The sequence below is a fragment of the Acipenser ruthenus genome, chromosome 57 (assembly GCF_902713425.1).
Source record: "Acipenser ruthenus chromosome 57, fAciRut3.2 maternal haplotype, whole genome shotgun sequence".
Classification (NCBI taxonomy): Eukaryota; Metazoa; Chordata; class Actinopteri; order Acipenseriformes; family Acipenseridae; genus Acipenser; species Acipenser ruthenus.
Window position 1 is genome coordinate 4,106,136 of NC_081245.1, and position 25,489 is coordinate 4,131,624.

Genomic DNA, 25,489 nt, shown 5'->3' on the forward strand with positions numbered 1-25,489 from the left:
GTTCCAGACCCTCACAATTCTCTGTGTAAAAAAGTGCCTCCTATTTTCTGTTCTGAATGCCCCTTTATCTAATCTCCATTTGTGACCCCTGGCCCTTGTTTCTTTTTTCAGGTCAAAGAAGTCCCCTGGGTCGACATTGTCTATACCTTTTAGGATTTTGAATGTTTGAATCAGATCGCCGCGTAGTCTTCTTTGTTCAAGACTGAATAGATTCAATTATTTTAGCCTGTCTGCATCGAGGAGGGCTATCCAGCCTTCTACAGAGGACTAATAGCACAGCTCATTCGACAGATCCCAAACACTGCCATCGTGCTCTCCACCTATGAACTCAGAGTGTACCTGCTAGGGAACCGCTCCACAAATTAATCAAGCATGGGACGTTTCACACATGCTTCCTTGGTTCACTGCGACTTTTCCCCGACACAAAGGAGGAGCAGTTTTGGAAGATCTTGTGTGTTTATATATATATATAAAAGCACTTTTCAAAAGGTCGTTTGTATATGTGTTTCCGTCGCTTTTTCCATCAACAGTTTTTGACAAGAAGATCACGCATTTTAATCCTGCAGTTACATGTAAAAGCATGACATGGAAACTAACAACATTTTCTAAAAAAAAAAAATAGCATTCAAAATCCTAAAAGCATTCAAAATCCTAAAAGGTATTGACAATGTCGACCCGGGGGACTTTTGACTTGAAAAAAGAAACAAGGACCAGGGGTCACAAATGGAGAATATATAAAGGGGCATTCAGAACAGAAAATAGGAGGCACTTTTTTACACAGAGAATTGTGAGGGTCTGGAACCAGCTCCCCAGTAATGTTGTTGAAGCTGACACCCTGGGATCCTTCAAGAAGCTGCTTGATGAGATTCTGGGATCAATAAGCTACTAACAACCGAACGAGCAAGATGGGCCGAATGGGGCCTCCTCTCGTTTGTAAACTTTCTTATGCAGTCCGTGAATGAAACAGACAGAGAGATTTGCAATACAGACACGGTCACCAGTCCTGGAGGCGTGCAGTACTGCTTGTGGTGGGTGATTACAAGTTTATAGTTGTGACAGTGGTGAAGTGTTCTGATTTTGTGCTGGCCCACGGTTCTTGCTGTTTAGCGCCATCACAGGTCAGGAGAGAGATTTACAACCAAGAATCATTGTATTTCTGTCACAATGTGCTGGTGTAATTGCAGACTTAATCACGTGAATCTCTTCCCACACTCTGTGCCTTGATAAGGTTTCTCACCTGTGTGAACACGCTGGTGTCTTTTAAACTGTGATAAATGACTGAAACTCTTGCACAATCAGCACAGGGAAAATGAGTCCCTACTGCAAGATTTCCTTTATCAGGTAGAGAAAAAAGAGAAGACAAAGGTTATTGTAAAGCATTCTTGCACGTTCACTCTTCTCATAATCATGACCAACTCCCAGAGTGAACTCTGATACAGTCAAACCTACTTAATATAACTCCTGTTAATACCAGCCTCCATTTATTATCATTACATTGGAATTTGCCATGGTGAATATACTGGGTGTCAATAAGGACAAATGCTTGAGAATCTCACTTTGATTATTAACACAGTCCGGTTATAGAATAAGAATTCATAAAAATATATAAATAAAAAACAGGGATATATGTTCTAATCCAAGGCTATTATTGTAGCATGTCCTGGCTCTGTTGCAGGTGAGTAACCAGGGTCTGAAAAGTACAGGGAGGATTTTTTTAAGAGTAGTGCCTGGTCCATTAAAAAATAGAGGGGTATTTCAGTCCGTATTGCACATTGTTTGACAGACCTTTTTGTATCATTTGTTCATAGCACAGTTGTTTTGACCTATTTGAACCCAAACTAATACTTTAAACAGCACTTAATACAGCGCTGTATTATGCTGCTGGACATTACGTTTAATGTACTGTTAATTACTATTTTATATTGATTAATTCATTCATTTATGTGGGTAACACTTCAAAATAATCGTCTGTAATCCATGGTGAATTACGTATGGAATAATTTATCAGCATGATAAATTCCGTGTCTGCAATTCATCATGAACGATCTGCACAGGTTGCAGCAGCCCTGGAAGAACGCGCATCTGTGCAGAACTGTGCAGATCTTGTCGGGTATTATTGGCTGCAGACTAAACCGGGCTTGATAGGCTAGTCTCCCTGTCGAAGCAAGGGCGGGATCGCGTTGAGAAAGAGGGCGTTATGAAAGTGGATACTGAAGTAGCCATGTCGGCTCTGACTCAGTTGTGTTTTGCTGTGCAATAATGTCCTGTCGTGGATCTCAAATGGCGCCAGTTTCGTCTCTGTGCTTTGTACTGCGCATGCTCAATGAGCTTTGTGTGTCAAAGCTGCTCCTCGTGCGTTGTAGTTTGTTTGATTTATTAACAGATTGGAGTGTTTTTTTTCTTAATTTATTAATCTATATTAATGTTTTTAGTTAAAGTGACGGTTTAGATGTGAAAAGGAAGTCTTGGGATCGATTAAAGAAAGAAACAACGACAGCTAACGCCGACTGCAGAGAGAGAGAGAGAGAGGTAAACAAAACTGAATTTCGCGTAATTAAATTCACATTGGTTTTTTTTTTTTAGACATACTACAGTACAATGCCCTACATATCAATTTCAAAACGGTGTTTGAAAAACTGAACTGCACAAAAAGGAAGTTTTAATTTCAGTTACATTTATATCTACAGTACAGGAGAGCTTTTTGACCCGGTTGTTGTACCGGAGGGATGCAGGTTTGGGTGTTCAAACGTAATTTTAGATTTTAACAAACAAAATCCGAAGTAAATAATTACGTTTTTTTAACGACAGACTATGACAAAAAGTTTTGCATCGTCTAGAATTTTAAGATAGACACATAACGTTATATATATCTAAAATAACTAAATTATTTTATATATATATATATATATATATATATATATATATATATATATATATATATATATATAAATAATTTAGTTATTTTAGATTTTTTTTTTTACATCACGTCAGCAAAAAAATGTACCAAGGCTGGCGATTATTTATTTATTTTTTTAATTTATTTTTTTTATAATAGATTTATTTATTTATTTATTTAATCATGTATTTTTTTTGTAGTACCGTAGTTGTAGCTCTACTGTACCTCCAAACTGTAAATTTAAGGGTGTTGGAAACGGTGTTTTGTGAATAGTTACATACCAAACTAAATTACTGAATCTTAAATAGGCAGCAGTGTGGAGTAGTGGTTAGGGCTCTGGACTCTTGACCGGAGGGTCGTGGGTTCAATCCCAGGTGGGGGGACACTGCTGCTGTACCCTTGAGCAAGGTACTTTACCCAGATTGCTCCAGTAAAAACCCAACTGTATTATTATTATTATTTATTCCTTAGCAGACGCCCTTATCCAGGGCGACTTACAATTGTTACAAGATATCACATTATTTTTACATACAATTACCCATTTATACAGTTGGGTTTTTACTGGAGCAATCTAGGTAAAGTACCTTGCTCAAGGGTACAGCAGCAGTGTCCCCCACCTGGGATTGAACCCACGACCCTCCGGTCAGAAGTCCAGAGCCCGGACTGCTACTCCACACTGCTGCTGTATAAATGGGTAATTGTATGTAAAAATAATGTGATATCTTGTAACAAGTGTAAGTCGCCCTGGATAAGGGCGTCTGCTAAGAAATAAATAAATAATAATAATAATAATAATAATAATAATAATAAATAAATAAATACAGAAACAAAGCAAATTATTTATCATTGTGGCATCTTCAAATGTGAGCGATGAAAAATCCCCCTCACTCATCCCAGTCATTCTTTTCTTTCTTTGATTTCCTCTTTCTGTGTCAGTCCAAACACACGCAGTTTAGGACTGCTTTGCTTTTTATAGTGTGTTCAGTTGTTACAGTTCCTGATTGAACCACTAAATAACCCTGCTTTCAGCGGGTCTTAACACAGAGCTCGGTTGTCTATTTGGGACCCCATTGCACTGTCATCAGAATCGCTTCATGAGTATGTTAAGCAGTATTATTTTTTAAAATGCCTTCCCTCCATTTATGCGCCACAGAATCGGGGGGAGGCGCTGTTCTTTGCGTTGTGATCAAAATACAGCCCTAAGTTTGTTTTTAGACAGTAAGAGTTTAAGATGTTTGTGTTAATGATAGGCTTTTAAACATACGTTTCATGTCTTTTTCCTGAGACACTATAGAAAATATGTAGTAAATGGAAAAAAAAAATGATTTAAATCAACAATTCTTTTAAAAAATCAAGTGATTTGAATCAGAATTTAAATCGAAGTCCGCCAACCCAGTTACAGATACTTTAAATAAATAATAAACGACTAACCAAGCACAACTTATCAGTTTTAAACTGCTTTTTACATTTTATTCTTTAGAAAAATATATTTCTGCTCAATTCGCAACATTTTCATGTTAACTGTTTTTAAGTATACAGTATACAATTATAAAAAAAATATTCATACAGTAGCAAATTAGTTTTACACACAGATAAATGATTACCAGAAAGTTAACGATATTGTTTTAATAAAGGTCTTTATTTCCTAATGCAATAAGAAACACTAAAAATGAACAACTAAAATACTGATTTAACAGAGCATATACATATGTGGGAACTGTTTGTTTTCACTATTTAAAAAAAAAGGATTGCCTTAATCAATTTGCTTAAAAAATGAACAATCTTTATTAAATTCTCAGTGGTTTTAATTTTATAGATGCCTCAAAAAGCAACAACAATGCTCTAAAAAATCTGCCATTATTATTATTATTATTATTATTTATTTCTTAGCAGACGCCCTTATCAGGGGGACTTACAATTATTACAAGATATCCATTATTTTTACATACAATTACCCATTTATACAGTTGGATTTTTACTGGAGCAATCTAGGTAAAGTACCTTGCTCAAGGGTACAGCTGCAGTGTCCCCACCTGGGATTGAACCCAGAACCCTCCGGTCAAGTATATAATAATAATAATAATAATAATAATAATAATAATAATAATAATACTACTATCTCTGAGGAAAGTTAAGGAACAGTGGCGTTATTTCTCATGTTAAGTAATCTCCTAATTCCATTGCAGTTGAGAAGCTGATACATTTCCCAGTAAGCACGTCCCGTTTGGTCCTGCTGCAGCGCTCTTTTCTGGTACAGTTGGTTTCATTCCACTTTTTCTCCCAGTCCCAGACGAGCGTTCTCTTGTTTCCACACATTCGTCCTCTTCCAGGAGCTGCTGTTCTGTTTCTTCGTTGATACGTTGGCACTGAGCCCAGCTCCTGGTTTTCATTTTGTGGAAGTGGCTTCTCGCTTTGCCCTTGCTGCTGTAGTTTAATTTTGACTGGCGGCTTGTTTTTTCGTTTTTGTCGTTCTGTTTCGGTCACCGCTGTCTTTTGACGCTGGCTTCCACTTTGATGGAAATATTTCAATTTTTTTTAGAAGTAAGTTTATTTTAATAATCGCTTATGAAAAACACCTTCGTATGAAATCGTTTTTCCGTGTTGCGGGTATCTCGTACTGTTTGTGGGAATGTCATCACTTTAGTTGCACAGGGGTAGCCCGCTAAGTGGAAATTTTCTACAGTAACAGTAAGGCCATCCCTCACAATGTATGTACTTGTATAAATAATAGGTGGTTCATTTATTCTCATTAATGGCTGTTATATATTTTAGCATATATCTTTTTTTATTGTGATGAATGTAACATTTGTTCCCTGACAGGATGGCACCACTACAGTGAAATGGTTAATTACACGAACAGACGGTTTTAGTACTCAAACAAAATCGTCAAAGACTTAAAAACTAAACAAAAACAAAACCTGGGACTCTGGTAGGGTGTTGAGGTGGTGTGGGGACAGTGGCTAGTTACGCCACTGTGCAGTAGATATCAACAACATTTCAAATAAATCTTAGTGATTTTAAGTAAGATTGGATTCATACATGATATAGTTTTCTAAAGTGTGTGTTCTGTGGAAATTCCAATAAAAGCACCTTATATGCAGCCTGAAATGAAAAACTAAAAGTCTTGTCTCCTTTTCTTCAGTGAGAACGGATCAGCCTCACTCAAAGAAAGTTTCTGAGATGGAAGCAGCTCACATCAGCCCAGAGCTTCCTATTCGATGGGTTGTTTCTGCAGACAGGACTGTTGAGATCAAGGAGGAAGTGACTGAGCTGGGGTGTGACCAGGCCAATGAGCGGATCCTGCAGGAGGAAACGCCACCTTCTAGCATCACTGAGAGAGGTGAGTGAAACTGGAATGCAGATCTATAGAGGGGGTCTTTACTGAAAGAGGGGAAGAAAGCCTGTGGAATACACTGCATTATTTATGTTTGGCTTTTTCGCTGGACTTCAGCAGAAAGCTATTTACAGTCCAGTTTGTTTACATTCCCCAACACTAATTTTAGTGCACCCTTCTTTGAAACCTGCTTGTTACAACATCATGTCCCTATCTGACAATACTACTGATGACCTAATTTACATGGAACTTTTAAATAGAACAGTGGTTCCCTTTCAAGTCGAAAATAACCATCAAGGTATGGGACATTGCCGTCAGGCAGTAGGGATTGGCTGAGCTTTATGTCAAAGCTGCCGATAGGCCTCCGCGCAAGCTGCCGTGTAAGCCCGCCCCCTTGGGAGCTTACTATACGCAGCGCGCGGAGAGTCACTTCCTCTTTTGCCTTCAGCATCAGTAGCGGTAGGACTTAGAGCTAATTTAACTGATTGTACTCACTAAGCTTAGGCTTGAGAAGCTGGTTTTTCCCCTTCTCCGAGTTTATTTCAGTTATTATTGTTATTATTGTGTATTGTATTTAGAATATATTTTGTGTTTACATTATATATTCCTTTTCGCTTTGCTTCGGCATTGCGTTCTTCGTGGTCTCCCCGTCTTTCCTCTGTTCTTTTATTATTTACTGTGTGGGTTTTTTTTATATATATATTCTATATATATTGTATTATTGTGTAATTATATATTTTTATATATTACATTGTGTGTCGGACGTGTGTTGCGTTGGCCTTGGCCACGCGCAATTGCATCCTCGGTCTAGCTTAGGCTATACCGTGTGTGTGTGTGCGGGTAGCTTAGGCTATACCGTGTGTGTGTGCGGGTAGTCTGCTCTGCAGTCCCCCCCCCCCCCGCGGCGCGTTCCCGCCACGTGGTATTGCACTACACTCCCTTTCCCTTTGCAGCGTCCACAAAAAAAAAAAAAAAAAAAAAAAGTTTTTCCCTTCACTATACAGAGGAAGACAACCACCAACGTGCAAAATCCCCAGCACCTTCAGGTAGGTATTGCACAGCACCAGACACTGTACCAGCACTTTGCGTCTCCGCTTGGCGGGTCAGCTGACGCTTAGGCGTCTGTGCTTGCGTTCCACGCTTGGTACTCGCGCTTCGGCGCTCGCGCTCCGGCGCTTTGGTGTCAGCGCTTGTGCGCTTGGTGCAGCGCTTTGTGCAGCGCTTCTGCGCTTGGTGCTTAGTGCTTCTGCACTTGGGGCTCAGTGCTCGACGCTCGACGCTTCGACGCTCGGTGCTCGACGCTCGGTGCACGTTTCCATCTACGTCGGTGCTCGACGCTCGGTGCTCGACGCTCGGTGCACGCACCCTCGACGCACTTCGGTGCTCGACGCTCGGTGCTCGACGCTCGACGCTCGGTGCACGCACCCTCGACGCACTTCGGTGCTCGACGCTCGGTGCTCGACGCTCGGTGCTCGACGCTCGGCGCTCGACGCTCGGTGTTCGGCGCTTGGCGCCTCGACGCACGCACCCTCGACGCTCGACGCATGCGCTCGACGCTTGACGCTCGACGCTTCGGCGCTCGACGCTCGGTGCTCGACGCTTCGGCGCTCGACGCCTCAACGCGCGCACCCTTGACGTCGACGCACGCACCTCGGTGCTTGACGCTTCGGCGCTTGGTGCTCGACGCACGCACCCTCGACGCCTCGGCGCTCGACGCGGCGGCGCTCGACGCACGCACATCAGGTGCTTGACGCTTGGTGCCCAGCGCTTCAGCGCTCGACGACGCGCACCTCACTCTCGTCTTTGACGTCATTATGTCTGGGTTCCACCGTTGTGTGACCTGTCAGGCCAAGTTGCCTGCCAGCGACCCTCATGAGGACTGTGTCGCATGTTTAGGGCCGGACCATGCAGCATCTGCCCTGGCAGACAGGGCATACTGCCAGCTATGTGCGGGGTTTCAAACACGCACCCTACGCCAGAGAGCTAGGAAGGCGGTGGGAGGTCGTTCCCCATCTTCAGGCTCGTCCCACACCGTCTCGGCCCCACCATCGTCTATCGTGTCGCTGCCGGCGACGTCTCAGCCTATGAGCCCATCTTCCCAGCTTACAGCTGGTCAAAGGTCTCCAATTAGGCGTGCTCGGGAACGTTCCCGCAGCCCCTCCTCTCGCGGGGCTCGCCCCCGTCGAGAGTCGCGATCCAGATCTCGATCGCCTCGCCGGAGAAGACACTCCCGCTCCCCTCGAAGGGGTAGACGGCATCAAGACACATCTGGGGTGGCTGAGCTCACCTCCAAGATGTCGCAGTTCATGGAGCTCATGATGGGACAACAATCCCTCCTCATGACTCTAGCGAACGTGGCGCCTCGGGCCCCAGAAATGGTTACCGGACCCAGCGCTAGTCAGCCGATGGTTCCTCCACCAGTTCCCCAGGAAGTAGAGTGGGACGCCGATGCTGTCTCAAGGGACGCATCTGATGCAGACCCGCTCTTTGAAGATACAGAGCCTGAGGTGGCATCCCAGCACTCTGGGCAGGACGACCCTGAAGTGCTGGATACTAATGACCCTATCTGGTCAGTGGTGGAGAGGGCAGCCCGCCATCTAGGCGTGGACTGGCCCGCATCAGAGCCAACACGTCGCTCTCTGTTTGAATTGCCATCGGCTCCGCCCCTTCAGTCCAGGATGCTCCCGGCATTCCCGGATTTTATTAAGGAGGTGCAGTCCACCTGGGGAGCACCGGCCTCCGCCCCTGCGACTTCTCGCAAGGCTTCGGCCTTCACCATGCACGGGGCGAGCGAAGCTGGGCTGGCGTTGTTTCCGCCAGTGGGCGCCGCGTTCGCCGCGCTAGTAAAGACGCCGACACTTTCGGGGCTGGCTAAGGACCCTTCCTGCCCTAACAGGCAGTGTAGGATTACGGCGGCCCACCTAAAAAAGGGTTATGCCGCGGCTACAGAGGCAGTTAGACTGTCCAACGTGGCCAGCCTCCTGACAGTCTACCAGGCGGCGCTGATTCGCGACCTGCCTGAGTCCCCACCCGTCGGGCTCAGGACCGAGCTGGGTGCAGTTGCACAGCTGTTGGTCAGGCTGGCTCAGCTAAATGCGCGAGCACAGGGCAGGAGCATTGCTTCTCTAGTAGTAGCAAGGAGGCAGCTATGGCTCTCACAGGCCAGGGTACAGGAGCCTGATAAGGCCCCGTTGTTAGATGCTCCTATATCCCCGGGGCACACGTTTGGCCCAGCGGTGGAGGAGATGCTGCAACGCTCCGTCAAGGCGCGTGAGGCGTCGCAGCAGTTGGCTAAGATGTGGCCAAGCAAGCCTTTCCAGCCAAGGCGGCCGCAGGAGCGCCAATGGCGCAGGGCGCTGCCGCAGCAGCAGGCGCACCCACAGGGCAGTAAAACCGCCCCCTCGGGGGTTGCAGCACGCAGCCAACCAGCATTTGCGAGACCGCAGCGCGGAGGGTGGCGCCCCAGAGGAGGTAGCAGACCACGTCCTCGTGGCTCTGGTCAGGCCCCTCGTGAGCGAGCGCAGCCTAAGCAGCCCTGAGAAACCCCGGCAGCCGTTAACCCACCCCTACACTGTTCCACAGCTCCTGTTCTGGCAACAATGCACCAACGACATCTGGGTGCGCAAAACTATAATCACCGGGTACACCCTTCAATTCCGGTTAAAACCCCCCCCCTTCAGGGGAGTGGTGGTAACTGCAGTGAAGGACTCGGTTCAGTCCTCAGCTCTAAATGCAGAAATACAGGCATTGCTCAAGAAGCGTGCCATTCAACTAGTAGACCCTGCTCTGACCGATCAGGGGTTCTACTCCAAATACTTCCTTGTGCCAAAGAAGGACGGCGGGCTCCGCCCTATTCTAGACCTGCGTGTACTGAACAAATACCTACGGGTGTTGTCGTTCAAGATGCTTACGCACAGGAACATTGTCCAGTCTGTCCGGCAGGGCGACTGGTTTACCACCGTAGACCTCACAGATGCGTACTTTCACGTTCCCATCTGTCCGGGTCACAGGAAGTACCTACGTTTCGCATTTCAGAGCAGGGTCTACGAGTTTTGTGTCCTGCCATTCGGCCTGTCTCTAGCTCCTCGAACCTTTTCGAAGTGTATGGACGCCATTCTAGCCCCCTTGCGGGTTCAAGGCGTTCGACTGCTGAACTATCTGGACGACTGGCTCGTCTGCGCGCAGTCAAAGGAGCAGTTGGCACAGCACACAGTGATGGTTACAGACCATCTTCAGCGGCTAGGTCTGAAGGTCAATCCAGACAAGAGCCGCCTCGTGCCCAGCCAACAGACCGAGTTTTTGGGTCTGCATCTGGACTCAGTGTCCATGGAAGCGACCCTATCGACACAAAGAGTTGCCTCATTAGAGCGGTGTCTCTCCCTATTCAGGTTGAGAGAAACAGTCAGCATGGAGCTCTGTCAGCGCATGCTGGGGTTGATGGCTGCCGCCTCGCAAGCCCTTCCTTTGGGCTTACTACACCAGAGACCTCTGCAGGCCTGGTTCAATGCCTTCGCGTTGCACCCGCGGAGAGACAAGCACCGCAGGTTGAGGGTATCCCGAACCTGCTGGGAAGCATTACGCTGGTGGAGAGTTCAGTCGAACATCCGCCAGGGCGTGCGCTTGGGTCCCATCTTCCGAAGGGAAGTTATCACAACCGACGCTTCCAACCAAGGTTGGGGAGCAGTCTGGAACGGGACAGGGACCCGTGGAGTGTGGTCAGGACCCTGGAGGTCAGCCCACATCAACGCTCTGGAACTCAGAGCAGTGGACCTCGCCCTTCGGCACTTCTTGCCAGTGCTTCTAGACAAGCACGTGTTAGTGCGGTCGGACAACACCACAGTAGTGGCGTATATCAATCGCCAGGGCGGATTGCGGTCCCCAGGTCTTCACCGGATGGTAACGCGGCTGTTGCTCTGGGCTCAACCGCGGTTAGCCTCTCTGCGTGCAGTTCATCTGCCGGGCAGAGTCAATTACGCAGCGGATCTCCTGTCCAGAGGAGGTCCTCTTGCGGGCGAATGGCGTCTTCACCCTCGGGTGGTAGAGCGCATTTGGGACTGGTTCGGCACAGCGCAAGTCGATCTCTTCGCTTCGCGAGAGACCACGCACTGCCCCCTATGGTTCTCGGTGAAGGACCTCGACAGCCCCCTAGGAGTCGATGCACTGGCTCACGAATGGCCGCCAGGGCTCCTGTACGCATTTCCACCGATTTCGATGCTCCCCGCCTTCTTGGAGAAGGTCAGGGTAGAGCAAGCGACAGTGATTCTGATCGCTCCTCGGTGGCCTCGGAGGATTTGGTTCCCGAGTCTGGTGCAGTTGTTGCACGGTCGCCCGAGGGAGCTCCCTCTGCGAGCGGACCTGTTGTCCCAAGCCCAAGGAGGGCTATGGCATCCGAACCCCAAGCTCATGCAGCTATGGGCTTGGCCCCTGAGCGGGAGCGCCTGTCAGCCTTAGGGCTTTCGACGGCGGTTATATCGACCATTCAAAGTGCGAGGGCGCCCTCCACTCGGTCGCAATATACGTATAAGTGGCAATTGTTTCAGAGTTGGTGTCTGGCTGAGGGCCATGACCCGGTCTCCTGCCCTATGGCAGTGATATTACAGTTTCTGCAGAAGCTGTTAGACGAGGGTAAGTCTCCCTCTACACTTAAAGTGTATTTGGCCGCTATTTCGGCTTGCCACGTACGCATTGACGGGTTATCACCTGGTTGCCATTTTTTGGCATCTCAGTTTCTGAAAGGCGCAAGACGCTTGCGGCCTCCAAGAACGACCAGTTTACCGTCGTGGAGCCTTGATGTGGTGCTGGAAGCCCTTACCAAGGCACCGTTTGAGCCTCTCCACAGCGTGGATATGAAGCTCATATCTATTAAGACTGCGTTTTTGCTGGCTGTGGTATCAGCAAAACGCGTGAGCGAGTTACATGCACTTTCAGTGCATCCTTCTTGTACTCGTTTTGCAGGAGACGGTTCTAAGGTCTCCATGCGCCCTAATCCGGCCTTTTTACCAAAGGTTATATCCCCGTTCCACATGAACCAGTCAGTCGAGTTGATGGCGTTCCATCCTCCTCCTTTTTCTTCCCCAGAGGAAGAGCGGTTACACATGCTCTGCCCTGTGAGGGCATTGAGGTGTTATATTGACCGCACAAGGACTGTGAGGCAGACAGAACAGTTGTTCATATGCCATGGTTCTAGATCTTTGGGTCAGCCGCTGTCTAAACAGCGCCTTTCCCACTGGATAGTGGATGCTATTAAATTAGCGTATGAATCTGCAGGCCTTCCTCCACCAGGGCAGTTGAAGGCGCATTCTACCAGGGGTATGGCGACATCCTGGGCCCTCTTTCGAGGGGTGCCGGTGTCTGATATTTGCGCGGCAGCCAGTTGGGCTACGCCGCATACTTTCATGAGGTTTTACAGGCTAAATGTGCTGGAATCCTCTGCTCCGTCATTTGGAGCATCTGTGTTGCACTCTATGACGCCTCAGGTTGCGGACGTCTAGAGTAGGTACAATATGGTGTGACTATTCCACCTTGGGACAGGTGTCATTGCGAGCATAGACACTGAGGTGCAGCTCCGCATATGCCTAGATGTACTGCCTACGCAGTTGCGTTATGACGTAAGTCTGTCCTACTGCCGAGAATCCTCCCTCGCGACGGCTTGGGTACACTGTTCCCATACCTTGATGGTTATTTTCGACTTGAAAGGGAACGATAGGTTGCGGATGCAACCCCGGTTCCCTGAAAGAGAAAATAACCATCAAGCCGCGAGGTCGCTCTGGAGGCCTTCACGGCCTGAAGGGCAAAAGAGGAAGTGACTCTCCGCGCGCTGCGTATAGTAAGCTCCCAAGGGGGCGGGCTTACACGGCAGCTTGCGCGGAGGCCTATCGGCAGCTTTGACATAAAGCTCAGCCAATCCCTACTGCCTGACGGCAATGTCCCATACCTTGATGGTTATTTTCTCTTTCAGGGAACCGGGGTTGCATCCGCAACCTATCGTTTTGTGTTTCTACCTAGCAACATGACCTGAATGCCGTAGATCCTGAAAAAATAATGGGGATTGTGGAAGGGTGGGGAATTCACTTACACAGGAGACAGAAAGGTGGAGTTTTAAACACCACTCGGGTGCACAATTTATTTTTACCACAAGGTGGCACTGTTGCGCTGTTATTACCAGCAATGGTAGAAGTGACCTTTTGGTGCACAAAATAATAATCAAAAACAAAAGGTACAAAGAAAAAGAGAAAATAAAACACTTAACAAAACTACAAAATAAATGTGCTGCACTCTGCAGCGTTTCCCCGACCGTCGCTATCCGCACGGCCCGGGTCTCCCGTCCTACACTCCACCATTCCCTCAAACTGTTTTATATATGCTTTTGGGGTCTGCCCAAGGTTACCTCCGCTAATACTAAATTTATTTTCTTGTTTGTTCTTCTGTTGTTCTCTGGCCGTTCTCGGTCTGGGAGCAGAATTTCCGCTGGCTCGTTTTTCGTTCTATAGGGGCAGAGCTGAGGGAGCAATAGAGCGTTATTTTATAGACCCAGCAACCCCCCCCCCCCCCCCACAACCAAAAGCCCACCTTCCAACCATTCAGAGAGAGGGAGAGACCGCACACCCGCTCCCAACCTCTCTGTGTCATCGCCATGACTGACAGGCGGATCTTACGAGACTGCTGCCCTCTTCCTGCTGAACCATGCATGCGCCAGACAGTCAGCACAGACCTCTCCCTGTTAAGTTACTTTGTTGTTTCTTTCTGTGGCTAATAAGTAGCTTTATATATGAATCCTAAGCAAAATTACACAACATCCTACACTTTGGTCTTGACTTAAGTTTAGTGGCCTTGGTGTCCTCTACACATTTTTGCCTTGCCCTTTTTTGCCAATTTAGAGCCCTGTTATATTATATGTAAAATATGGTCTGGCTTTTGTTTTGTCCAACATTTGTTGGAAAGTCAATGTTTGCTCAAAGTAACTGCTTGAGAAAATTGCAGTGATTTTAAACCACTGCAATGAGCAAACTGCATTCCCATCTTTGCCAGCTGTGCGCTTGTCATACAGTAGGATCCTGTTCTGTTTCCTTGTCACATCAAAGGTGTTGCACATCTGCAGATGGAGATTGAAATTGAAGTAATCCACATGGCAGTGTATCAGTTTGTAAAACAGATGCAGAATTGCTTGGCAGTAATTTTGACATAAAACTGCTGCTTTTACTCCATGATTTGGTGATGTAGCAACGGAGGATGAAGTTTCACACTGGAACTCAACAGGTGACTCCTCTACAGGTACTGTCATGTGACTCCTTGCCCCGGTCTCTAATGGGATTGCATTGTGAATTGCCTAATCATCAGGAGCCCATGTTTTTTGATACTTTGAAACAGCTTTGTTCATTATATGTCTCTCTGTAGCTGAACATTGTGCAGCAGCGCAGCCACTTCTATCTGAAGACTGATGCCACTTCAGAAGCATTTTTGCTGAGTTTCGCTTCATCTCTGTTTAAAGCTTTTTATTAGGCTTTTCTTCTCTAATTATTTCATTTTTACTTTTTGCTTTGAGCGCATGGTAACCACCAGTACCTCTTGCATTCTATGCCATATTACAATGAGCACACCAGGTTAGAATGCTAAATAAAATGATATAAAATGTGCTTTGTGGTCAGTAGGACGCGGTCGGCACTAATGTTTATGAGGCATCACAAAATGCATTATATGTAAAATAAAAATCTGTTTTTCAGCTACAGATATGAAGCTTCCTGAAGTGGAACCTGTCCCCATTAAAGAAGAGACTCCAGAAGATCTAGAGCCTGTCCACATTAAGAAAGAAGTCACAGCTCTGGAACCTGTCCACATGAACGAGGATAGTCCTGTACTACAATCAGTTTATATTCAAATGGTTGTTCTCAATCCTATAACCTTATTCAATGTGCAGGGTTCACAATTACAAAGTCTTGCAGTACACCAGCCACATCACACAGGAGCTAAACCACACCACTGTAATAAATGTGGAAAGAGCTTCACTCATTTGAGAAACTTTAAAAGACACCAGCGAGTTCACACAGGCGAGAAACCTCACCAGTGTAATAAATGTGGGAAGAGGTTCCCTGATGTAGGAAGTCTTAAAAGACACCAGCGAGTTCACACAGGAGAGAAACCATACCAGTGTGATGAGTGTGGAAAGTGCTTTACTCAATCAGGAAAAGTTAAAAAACACCAGCGAGTTCACTCAGGAGAGAAACCACACCAGTGCAATGCATGTGGAAAGTGCTTTACAGAATTAGGACGCCTTAAAACACACCAGCGAGTTCACACAGGAGAGAAACCACACCAGTGTAGTGAATGTGGGAAACGCTTCGCTGTATTAGCAGGCCTTAAAACACATCAGCGCATTCACACAGGAGAGAAACCACATCAGTGTAATGAATGTGGAAAAAGCTTCATTCAATCAGGAAAACTTAAAAGACACCAGCGAGTTCACACAGGAGAGAAGCCACACCACTGTAATGATTGTGGGAGAAGTTTCACACGATTAGGAAGTCTTAAAACACACCAATTAATCCACACAGGACAGAAAACACATCACTGTAATACATGTGACAAGAGGGTCTCTCGATCAGAATATCTTAAAGCACACCAGCACATTCACACTGGAGAGAAACCACACCACTGTAGCGATTGTGGGAAGCGCTTCACTCTATTAGGAAATCTTAAAAAACACCAACTAAATCACACAGATGAGAAACCACACCGCTGTGATACATGTGAGAAGAGCTTCTCTCGATCGGAATATCTTAAAGCACACCAGCGACTTCACACAGGAGAGAAACCACACCACTGTAATGATTGTGGGAAGAGCTTTACTCAATTAGGAAATCTTACAAAACACCAACGAATACACACAGGAGAGAAACCACACCACTGTAATTATTGTGGGAAGTGCTTCACTCAATCAGGAAATCTTAAAAAACACCAACGGATACACACAGGAGAGAAACCACACCACTGTAATGAATGTGGAAGAAGTTTCACTCGAATAGACAACCTTAAAATGCACCAACGAATTCACACAGGAGAGAAACCACACCACTGCAATGACTGTGGGAAGAGCTTCACTGAATTAGGAAATCTTAAAATACACCAACGGATACACACAGGAGAGAAATCTCACCACTGTAATGAATGTGGGAGAAGTTTCACTCGAAGAGACAACCTTAAAATGCACCAACGAATTCACACAGGAGAGAAACCACACCACTGCAATGACTGTGGGAAGAGCTTCACTGAATTAGGACATCTTAAAAGACACCAATTAATTCACGCAGCAGCGAAACCCTGAATGTTGGGAATTATTTCATCTGGTGGGACACATAAGAACATAAGAAAGTTTCCAAACGAGAGGAGGCCATTCAGCCCATCTTGCTCGTTTGGTTGTTAGTAGCTTATTGATCCCAGAATCTCATCAAGCAGCTTCTTGAAGGATCCCAGGGTGTCGGCTTCAACATTCCGGCGCCTCCTCAAGACTCACCTCTTCAAACAGCACCTGTAGAACTCCTCTGTTTGTATCCTGGGACACTATCACCCTTCATTTAAATGTGCTTCATTTTGCTCTTATCTGCCCCCTATTTTACTGCATATAACCCTGTACTTCAGAATACTGAAATCTGCCAAATGTTTAACATAGTATTTTGTACTTAATCATTTCCTGATGTAACTATCACTATTTAATCATATCCTGATGTAACTTTCACTATTATCTGCTGTATTATTGAATTGTGGTTTGTCACACTTGAACAAAAATTATTGTATTTCTTGCTCTTATTGTATTACTTGTAACACTTGAAATGTATTTTCTTGCGATTGTAAGTCGCCCTGGATAAGGGTGTCTGCTAAGAAATAAATAATAATAATAATAACAACATTACAAAACCAGGAAATTCTCACAAGACAAAAACCCTGTTACTCAAGAGATTAATGTCATTAAAAAACTATTCATAAAACTTGTGGAGTTTAAAATCTTTTTCTTAACAAACAAGCTTCATAAAATTAGTAATAATAATAAAAATCCTTCACAGACTCCTCAGACATGTTTACTGCACAGGCTGCTTTTACACTTTGAAACAGACAAGAGGATACCATTCCGGTCAGAGACATCAGAGCTTCAAACGAAACAGACACTTTGAACACATTCCAAAGAGGGAGACACTATTTCACCCCCTCGCTGGTAAGAGAGAGACGTGCCCGGATGTTTATCTCGTGGAAGATGTTGCTTTCCGATATCCCACTGACTGAGACTGCAAACATGAATTACTACAGTAACTATTGACTGCGACTTGGCTTCTTCATGTCTAAACCCCTGGAGCAAGGTGTAAACGCTGGGCTTCTCTTTGCATCCCTCCAGGCTGGACCGCGGAGCAACGCCCATCGCAGGATTGGTATTCTTCTTACTCCTTCATAAGACTGCTTTAGTTCTTCAAAAGAGACTGAAACATCCCTCTAAATCAATTACACAATTTATCGAGTCTGCAGTGCATCACGTAGAATTATAATGCTGTTTAAATGCTTGTAAGGATGTGTTTTCACTTCTACCCTGATCGTTTGCTGTTGAACCTTGTTAGTATGTTTTATTAAAGATGGTTTTAAAATAAGTAAATACTAAATATAGTTAGGGCTTCTGATTTTCGGTTTTAACCGATAAAACCCGATTAAAACACTCCTGATACAAAAAAATAGCCAATAAACACTGAAATGTTTAATCAATTCACGTTGACTTTACCCTTTTCACACTATAAAATAATAATAAATACATTTCTCAGTGCTGCTGGGCAATGTCCCGCCTTCCTGACTTGCATCCATCATTGATTCGTTCTGAATACTTTAAACCCGCCCCAACTACTGAGTGACAGCACGTTCCTACATTTCTATTGGAGACTCCGCTTGAGAGATTTAAAACAAGATTAAAATCAGGGTGCAGGCTTAGCGGGATTTCAAGCTGTATTACAGTTAAGATACGAAGGATTTAAAACAGAATTGTGGTGAATTGTACAAAGATGCCTCCACACAAAAACCCCAGAAGAATGTGCCGTGACCAGAGGGATTTCACTGTGGAAGACAGCAAAGGAAAGAAGGAACTTAAGTGTGCAAGTACTGTCCAGTTAGTATACATATTTTGACACACACACACACACAAACGCTCAAGCATTTTGGAAAGTAACCGAAAACACTAATTTCATAGAGTACATCAAAAACGAAAGCCCCGAAAAAAACAATCTACATAAAACTCAAAAATAGCTAAAAATAAGCACTGAAAAATACAATTTATAAAACCCGAAAAACAGAAGCTCTAAATATAGCACAGGTGTAGTATGTGTAGGTGGTGCTTGATGTAGGTGTTTCTGAAGTATTGCTCATATCTAGTAGTTTTTTTTTCTTCAAAGCATTTGGCTTCTGAATAAACTTTATTTTCTCAAGTAGTCCTATTCTTTGACTTGGTTTGTTAAACATCACTATCAAGCATTTAGTGGAACCCAAGACATTGTTAAACTGAGCCATTCTAATATAACAATATCTCACATGTTTGAAGTAAAAATACACATTCACACCCGAGTAAGAACCTCGGATCCTGCTGAAATAAGAAACTGTATTTTAACTTGGAATATGTGTGTTTGTGGTGGACCAATTAAACCTGAGACATAATTAATACATTTCCATCACATTAACTTATTAAAACCAAGTGAACACGTGTGAATGCAGCATTTTAAAATGTAGATATTGTTAAAACATTTTCATTTGCTTCAGTAATTTGTTATATTGCTAACTTGTAAGATCTATGTATCCCAAGTTATTATGCATACTGTATTTAAAACATTTAATTAATGCTATGATAGGTTGAACATTTTCTGACTTAATACGTGCGAATAATGCATGACTGCAAAGTGAGTTACCTTTTGTTTTGATGATTTTACAAATAAAAATCCATATGAAATTTAAAATCACAAGAACCTTGAAATTAAAACTCTTGAGTTTGGGTGGTAGAATATCTATGAGACAAAAGTCTAGTAAATCCATATAGATTGTCTATCTCCCAATTAAAATATCATTGAACATGTAGAGTGCATGATGCGCACTATAGTCTGGACGTTGCCGGTTCGAGTCCACGGGGCGGCGCAGAATTGGCTGAGCGCCACCTGGGGGGAGGGAGGGTTAGGTCGGCCAGGGTGTCCTCGGCTCACCGCGCACCAGCGACCCCTGTAGTCTGGCCGGGCGCCTGCGGGCTTGCCTGTAAGCTGCCTGAGAGCTGCGTTGTCCTCCGACGCTGTAGCTCTTGGGTGGCTGCACGGTGAGTCCGCAGCGTGTAAAGAAGCGGTCGGCTGACGGCACACGCTTCGGAGGACAGCGTGTGTTCGTCTTCGCCCTCCCGAGTCAGCGCAGGGGTGGTAGCGGTGAGCTGAGCCTAAAAATAATTGGACACTACCAAACTGGAGCGAAACTAACAAAAAACTAATTGGTGACTACTAAATTTAAAAAAAATGAAATACAATTGGAATAATAATGAGGCAGACACAGCATTGGGTGTTGCCACTCGGGTATCAGATTATATTCATGTTCATGCTTAAGAATGAAGTATTCATTTTGGCATTAGGTAAACATTTGGATAGCCACAGCCACAGTGATGAAATTACATATCATTGTATCACTCTGGTTTTTGACTATAGATTTGTTATTATTTTAACACAGTAGTACATTCATTACTACAATGATATGGAATTAGTTTGCTATTGACAATACACATTTGATTTAGGCAATGATGAATCAACATTTAACAGACATATTTTAATGCTTTGCATTTGCGTTGCTATGATGTTTCTTCCATCCTTTGTAAAGATTATTCACTTTAAATGATGAGTTTGTAACATACACAATTAACATTAAGAAAAATTACAAACTCTGTAGGGTCTAACACTGTGAACTGTGATGGCTTTTAACATGCATATGTAATATTTCAATGTACTGTGTTAATAGTTTATAACAAATACTAGTATTAATACCATATACAAATGTTAGGAAATTCCTTTAAAAAAATTAAATTAACTTCAATGGTGCACCTTGAAGCCCCAAAAGTCAAGCAATTTTCTTATTGTTAAACTTCACTAAATGTGGACATCGGTACGTACCTCTGAAATAAATCTGTATGTGTGTGCAGATGGTCCTTCTCATCAGGCCTGTACAGATGCAGGGGAACATCAATACTGCTGCACTGTCCCTACAGATTATAAACTGCACTGTATAGTATCTGTACCTCTTGAGATTGATGCAGGGTGACATGATGCTGCACTGTCCCTACAGATTATAAACTGCACTGTATAGTATCTGTACCTCTTGAGATCGATGCAGAGTGACATGATGCTGTACTGTCCCTACAGATTATAAACTGCACTGTATAGTATCTGTACCTCTCGAGATCGATGCAGAGTGACATCATGCTGTACTGTATCCGTGTCGTTGTTTGCAACTGATGTATATCCTGATGTATCTATCACTGACACTGTTATCTGCTCCGTTATTGAATCGTTTTTTGTCATATTCTTGTACTTGCTAGAACCAAAATCATTGTATTTTATCTTGCTCTTAATTGTATTAATACTTGTACTGTGATTCTTGAAATGTATTTTTGTTTACGACTGTAAGTCGCCCTGGATAAGGGCGTCTGCTAAGAAATAAATAATAATAATAATAATAATAATAACTGCTGTAGCTGCATGCTAGAGATTGTATCCTCACCAGTTTAATTTAATCTTAATTGTATAATAAGTAACACTATACACAGGGTCACTTTCATTTGTCATGTTTTATTAATTAAAACCACAGAGAAGTTCTCAGTTTTAATACAGACAGAAACATAGAATTGTTTGTGGAATGGAACGGTATCATTGAACTCCCGACCGTACCATAACACCAAAAGTGAGGGGGGGGGGACTGAAAATCCTATTTCCTAAATTAACAAATGATTATCAGTTTCCCCAGTGTTGAAAGCACAAACACAAAAAAACACATTATCTCTGATTAGCAGTTTTAATCCAGACAGAAACACAGATGTGACCCGTGTGTGCTGAGCAATATATTCCATGTCTCCCTATTCAGTGCAATGGAACGGTCGCAAGTCACTCTGCCTAGCAATGATGTCAGGCAGCAGGGATGTCAGACCGTTATCTTTGGGGTTCAATTTCTGTAAAACTAGGACCCCCCAAAATATATTAATACCCCGTTGCACATCTACACCCCCGGGACAAAGTGTATGCCGAGTGCGGTTTCTTAAATTTGCTATACTTTTTGAGATACAGGTGTATAAAAAACATCCGAGTCATTTCTACGCTGTATCTCAAAAAGTATTCAACCAAACGCTACCCCATTCACAGGGTTGTTTGAGCCTGCCAATCCGACCACCGTAAAAATGTTCATGCACATTGCTGGTGTTTTACAATGACTGTTTTCTCATTGATATTCTGCCGCCCCTAACCCCCAAAACTAGTTTTAAAATCATAAGATATTTAAATCAATGTGTTTGTGATTTTAAGTTTAATTTTCATTTGTAAACTCATAACAAAAGGTAAAAACTCACTTAAAACAGTAACTTTGAAACCCAATAGGTATCTTTGGAGCCATTCCAACATTTTTCATATTTTATAAAGTCAAGCAATGTTTCAACCTATTATAGCATTTTAATAAAATGGTTCAAATTCAGTGTGCTTAATAACTTGGGATACATACATTTGACCCGTTTTCAATACAAAAAAAAATACTGAAGCATTTGATAATGTCCTTACCATATCTACATTTTAAAATGCTGCATTCACAAATGTTCACTCGATTTTAATTTTTAGTTAATGTGAAGGAATTGCTTGAATTGTTGTTTAACCTCCAGGGTTTACCCTGTTAAAACCCCAGCCCCTCACAGGCAATTTCCACCTGGGGGGCTGTGCCCTTAAATAAATCACAATATCTTCCAAAGTATAGACAGCACAGGCATGGTTCAGGGCTTGAATTCAAGGTAACCCCTTGGGCATCAGGACTAAAACCTCAGGTGTGATAAAAGTCTTACTCAGTACCACACTGGAAGGAGATCTCCAGAAAAAAATACATAAAAAAACAACAAACGCTTTTCATTATTTTATGTTCTATAGTCATTTTTTCAACTTGTAGCATATGAAAAGAGCCAGATTTTTTCCCAGTGCTTCACCAACATGTCTACTATACTGGGTTAAAATTTGGAACTGTTTGAACAAAGGGATCAAATTCTACAGGAGTTTTTACAAAGCTAAGCCCAAGGGTCCCCAAACCTCTCCAAAAATAAACATTGTGTAAATCTTTATGTCCAGTGATACACTAAGTTCTAAAAGGGATGTTAATCTCCACCACAGATTTACCTTGTAAGTAGAAAATGCAGGTCTTATTATAAAGGGGTCTAAAAGTCCTTAAGCAGTTTTGAACATCTATTTCCACTAAAACAGGTGAGCTGTTGTAATATTTAAATGGTGCAATATAATTTAACAATATAAGTTATGCATTGGGTCCCACGTTGTTAAACATGATAAATGAACAGCCAACTTGAGGAATTAAAAAGTTTATTCAGAAGCTACAGACTGAAAAAAAATACTAGATATGAGCAAAACTTCAGAAACACCTACATGAAGCATCACCTACACATGTTTAGACAACAAATATTTTACAAACATTTAAACACCATGTGGAATGGCAGGGGAAAATCCATGTGTGCAGATAAACATTGTTTGGTGTTTATTGGTGATAGGAAAATGTATTATTCCTTTTAAAACTGGTGTTGGTATTTTGTGTTACTTAAATTGTGTTTAGTTAAAACACCATGTATTCTGATTTTAAAATGTACGGGGCTGTGTTTATTTCAAGTGAGTATGTTCTGTTATTGCTGTTTGATTTCAATGCATTTTGGGTTCATTTAAGTGTTTGTTATTGTGCATGGCAGCGTGGATGGGATTTGAAACCCCTCCACAGAATGCGACCACCTCCGGTCCGATTCATTTATTGTTAATCTGGAGATGGTCACATGATTAAAAAGCCTGCAGCTTTCTGTGTTAAGTGTGGGTGTTCAGAGGAGGAACGTGTGCGAGAGTGAGACGGGAGAATATGAGACGGGAGCCTGCAGGATCAGTCAAGGTGACTGCCCGGCCTGACTGAGGTATTGCTTTTTTTTTAAGGTGTTCCTGGTTTGTTTTGTTACTCTTTTTTCTTTTGCTCTGTGAGCAGTGTTTTCTGTTTAAATATTTTAATTATTTCCGTTTAATAAAAACAGCACAAGCTTGCTTTAACCCAGCCTGCCTGTTTGGCCGCCCTATCACACACCATTATAATTCTAAGCTATGCACTGCAAATTATGTTACCTTCCTTTATGACTCAGAGGGATGTGCAATTGCCTTTTGAAGAATTAAAGCTCTCTTATGAAGGAGTAAGAAGAATACCAATCCTGCGATGGTCGTTGCTCTGCGGTCCAGCCTGGAGGGATGCAAAGAGAAGCCCAGCGTTTACACCTTGCTCCAGGGGTTTAGCCGTGAAGAAGCCAAGTCACAGTCCTGCCTTTGTAGCGCTGCAACAGTCTTTCCCTTCTGGTTTTAAGAAAACGTTTTAGCAGTGGACAAATTTCCGGGCATTCGCAAGCATGTGTTCAAAGTGTCTGTTTTGTTTGAAGCTCCGATGTCTTTGACCGGAATCCTCTTGTCCGTTTCAAAGAGTAAACACAGCCTGTGCCATAAACGCTTCTGAAGTGTCTTTGTGAAGGAATGTTTTTTGTTTGAGTCTTTTAAGGAAGGATTTTTAACTACATGTTTTATGAATAGCTTTTTAGTGACAGGGTTTTTGTCTTGTGAGAATTTCCTGGTTTTTAAAGTTTCCCCACCAGCTGAAACCTGGTTTCTTTCCTGTGTGAATTCGCTGGTGTCTTTTAAAGCTGTCTGCTCGAGTGAAACTTCTCCCACATTCATTACAGTGGTGTGGTTTCTCTCTGTGAATTTGTTGGTGTCTTGTAAGATATCCTGATTCAGTGAAGCGCTTCCCACAATCATTACACTGGTGTGGTTTCTCGCCTGTGTGAAATCGTTCGTGTCTTTTAAGTTGTCCTAATTCAATAAAGCTCTTCCCGCAATCATTACAGTGGTGTGGTTTATCTCCTGTGTGAACTCGTTCATGCCTTTTAAGTTGTCCTAATTCACTAAAGCGTTTCCCACAATCATTACAGTGGTGTGGTTTATCTCCTGTGTGAATTTGTTTGTGTCTTTTAAGATGTCCTAATTCAGTAAAGCACTTGCCACAATATTTACAGCGGTATGGTTTCTCTCCTGTGTGAATTCGCTGGTGATTTTTAAGATGTTGTAACTGAGAGAAGCTCTTTTCACATTCATTACAGTGATGTGGTTTCTCTCCTGTGTGAGAGTGCTGGTGCCTTTTAACACTCTCTATTCGATTGAAACGCCTCCCACATTCATTACAGGCGTGTGGTTTCTCTCCTGTGTGAATGTTTCTGTGTTTTTGAAGATATGATAAATAAATGAAGCACATTCCACATTCATTACAGTGATGTGGTTTCTCTCCTGTGTGAATGTGTTGGTGTTTTTTAGGATGTGCTAAATAAGTGAAACGCATTCCACAATCATTACAGTGATGTGGTTTCTCTCCTGTGTGAATTCGCTGGTGATGTTTAAGATAGTCTAATCGAGAGAACCTCTTCTCACATTCATTACAGTGGTGCGGTTTCTCTCCTGTGTGACTGCGTTGGTGTCTTTTAAGGGATGATAAACGACTGAAACTCTTCCCACAATCAGCACAGGGAAACGGAGTCCCTCCTGTGTGATTTCCCTTGTGAGTTTTATGAGAGCCTAATTGCCAGGAACTCTTTCCATCTTCAGTAGAACAAGGCAAGGTCTTCAAGTTGCCCCGTGTTTCAGAATTGTTCACACACACAGAATGTGCAGTCTCTGTACTCTCCAGAGTAAGTGGTTGTCTGTCTTGTACAGAGGGAATTTGAACTCTCAATGTTTTTAAATGTTCTTCTTGGGGTATCGTCTCTCTGTGTTTCTTGCGCTGTGGTTTGCCACTAGAAGAGTTTTTGCAGCGGGGTGATGGAGTGGCGTCGTGTTCTCCTTCATCTACTATAGAAGCTAAATAAAGAGAGACAAAGGTTATTGTAAAGCATTCTTACACATTCACTTCTATAGAGTTCCCCCTCATAACCACAAACTCTGGTGAGTGTACAT

The 25,489-nt window shown here is 43.5% G+C and overlaps 3 protein-coding genes across 10 annotated transcripts in view; 2 read left to right on the forward strand and 1 right to left on the reverse strand.

Moving 5' to 3' along the window:
• Positions 1–25,489, reverse strand: part of LOC117407669 (zinc finger protein 436-like) — a 179,206-nt gene that overhangs the window by 146,528 nt on the left and 7,189 nt on the right. For 2 of the 5 annotated variants that reach the window (XM_059017673.1, XM_059017670.1), the window contains exon 4: positions 22,815–25,393. The exons of the other annotated variants lie outside the window; for them this stretch is intronic. In XM_059017673.1, the coding sequence (XP_058873656.1) occupies positions 24,081–25,393 (1,313 nt within the window). In that variant the 3' untranslated portion in view covers positions 22,815–24,080. Of the gene's footprint in view, positions 1–22,814; positions 25,394–25,489 lie in introns of those variants that run through there. 5 annotated transcript variants of the gene reach the window in all.
• The window catches only part of LOC131696672 (zinc finger protein OZF-like), a 164,056-nt gene that overhangs the window by 60,070 nt on the left and 78,497 nt on the right, over positions 1–25,489 (forward strand). The gene's annotated exons all lie outside the window — the stretch shown is intronic.
• Positions 1,769–19,169, forward strand: LOC117407704 (zinc finger protein 271-like). Of its 4 annotated transcripts, none has more exons than XM_059017713.1 (3): positions 1,769–2,529; positions 6,039–6,236; positions 14,951–19,168. In XM_059017713.1, exons 2-3 carry the CDS (start codon positions 6,077–6,079, stop codon positions 16,546–16,548), a joined length of 1,758 nt encoding a protein of 585 aa, XP_058873696.1. In that variant the 5' UTR covers positions 1,769–2,529; positions 6,039–6,076; the 3' UTR covers positions 16,549–19,168. The 4 variants fall into 4 exon arrangements, with proteins under 4 accessions (XP_058873696.1, XP_058873695.1, XP_058873697.1 ...); XM_059017712.1 differs by lacking the exon at positions 1,769–2,529 and adding an exon at positions 5,063–5,147; XM_059017714.1 differs by lacking the exon at positions 1,769–2,529 and adding an exon at positions 5,069–5,147 and having other exon boundaries at positions 6,043–6,236.

Excerpts from the sequence above, each read along its gene's own strand:
- LOC117407704 (XM_059017713.1), top strand. The coding sequence starts at position 6,077 with ATGGAAGCAGCTCACATCAGCCCAGAGCTTCCTATTCGATGGGTTGTT. Across the intron at positions 6,237-14,950 it reads TTCTAGCATCACTGAGAGAG|CTACAGATATGAAGCTTCCT; the intron begins GTGAGTGAAACT and ends TCTGTTTTTCAG.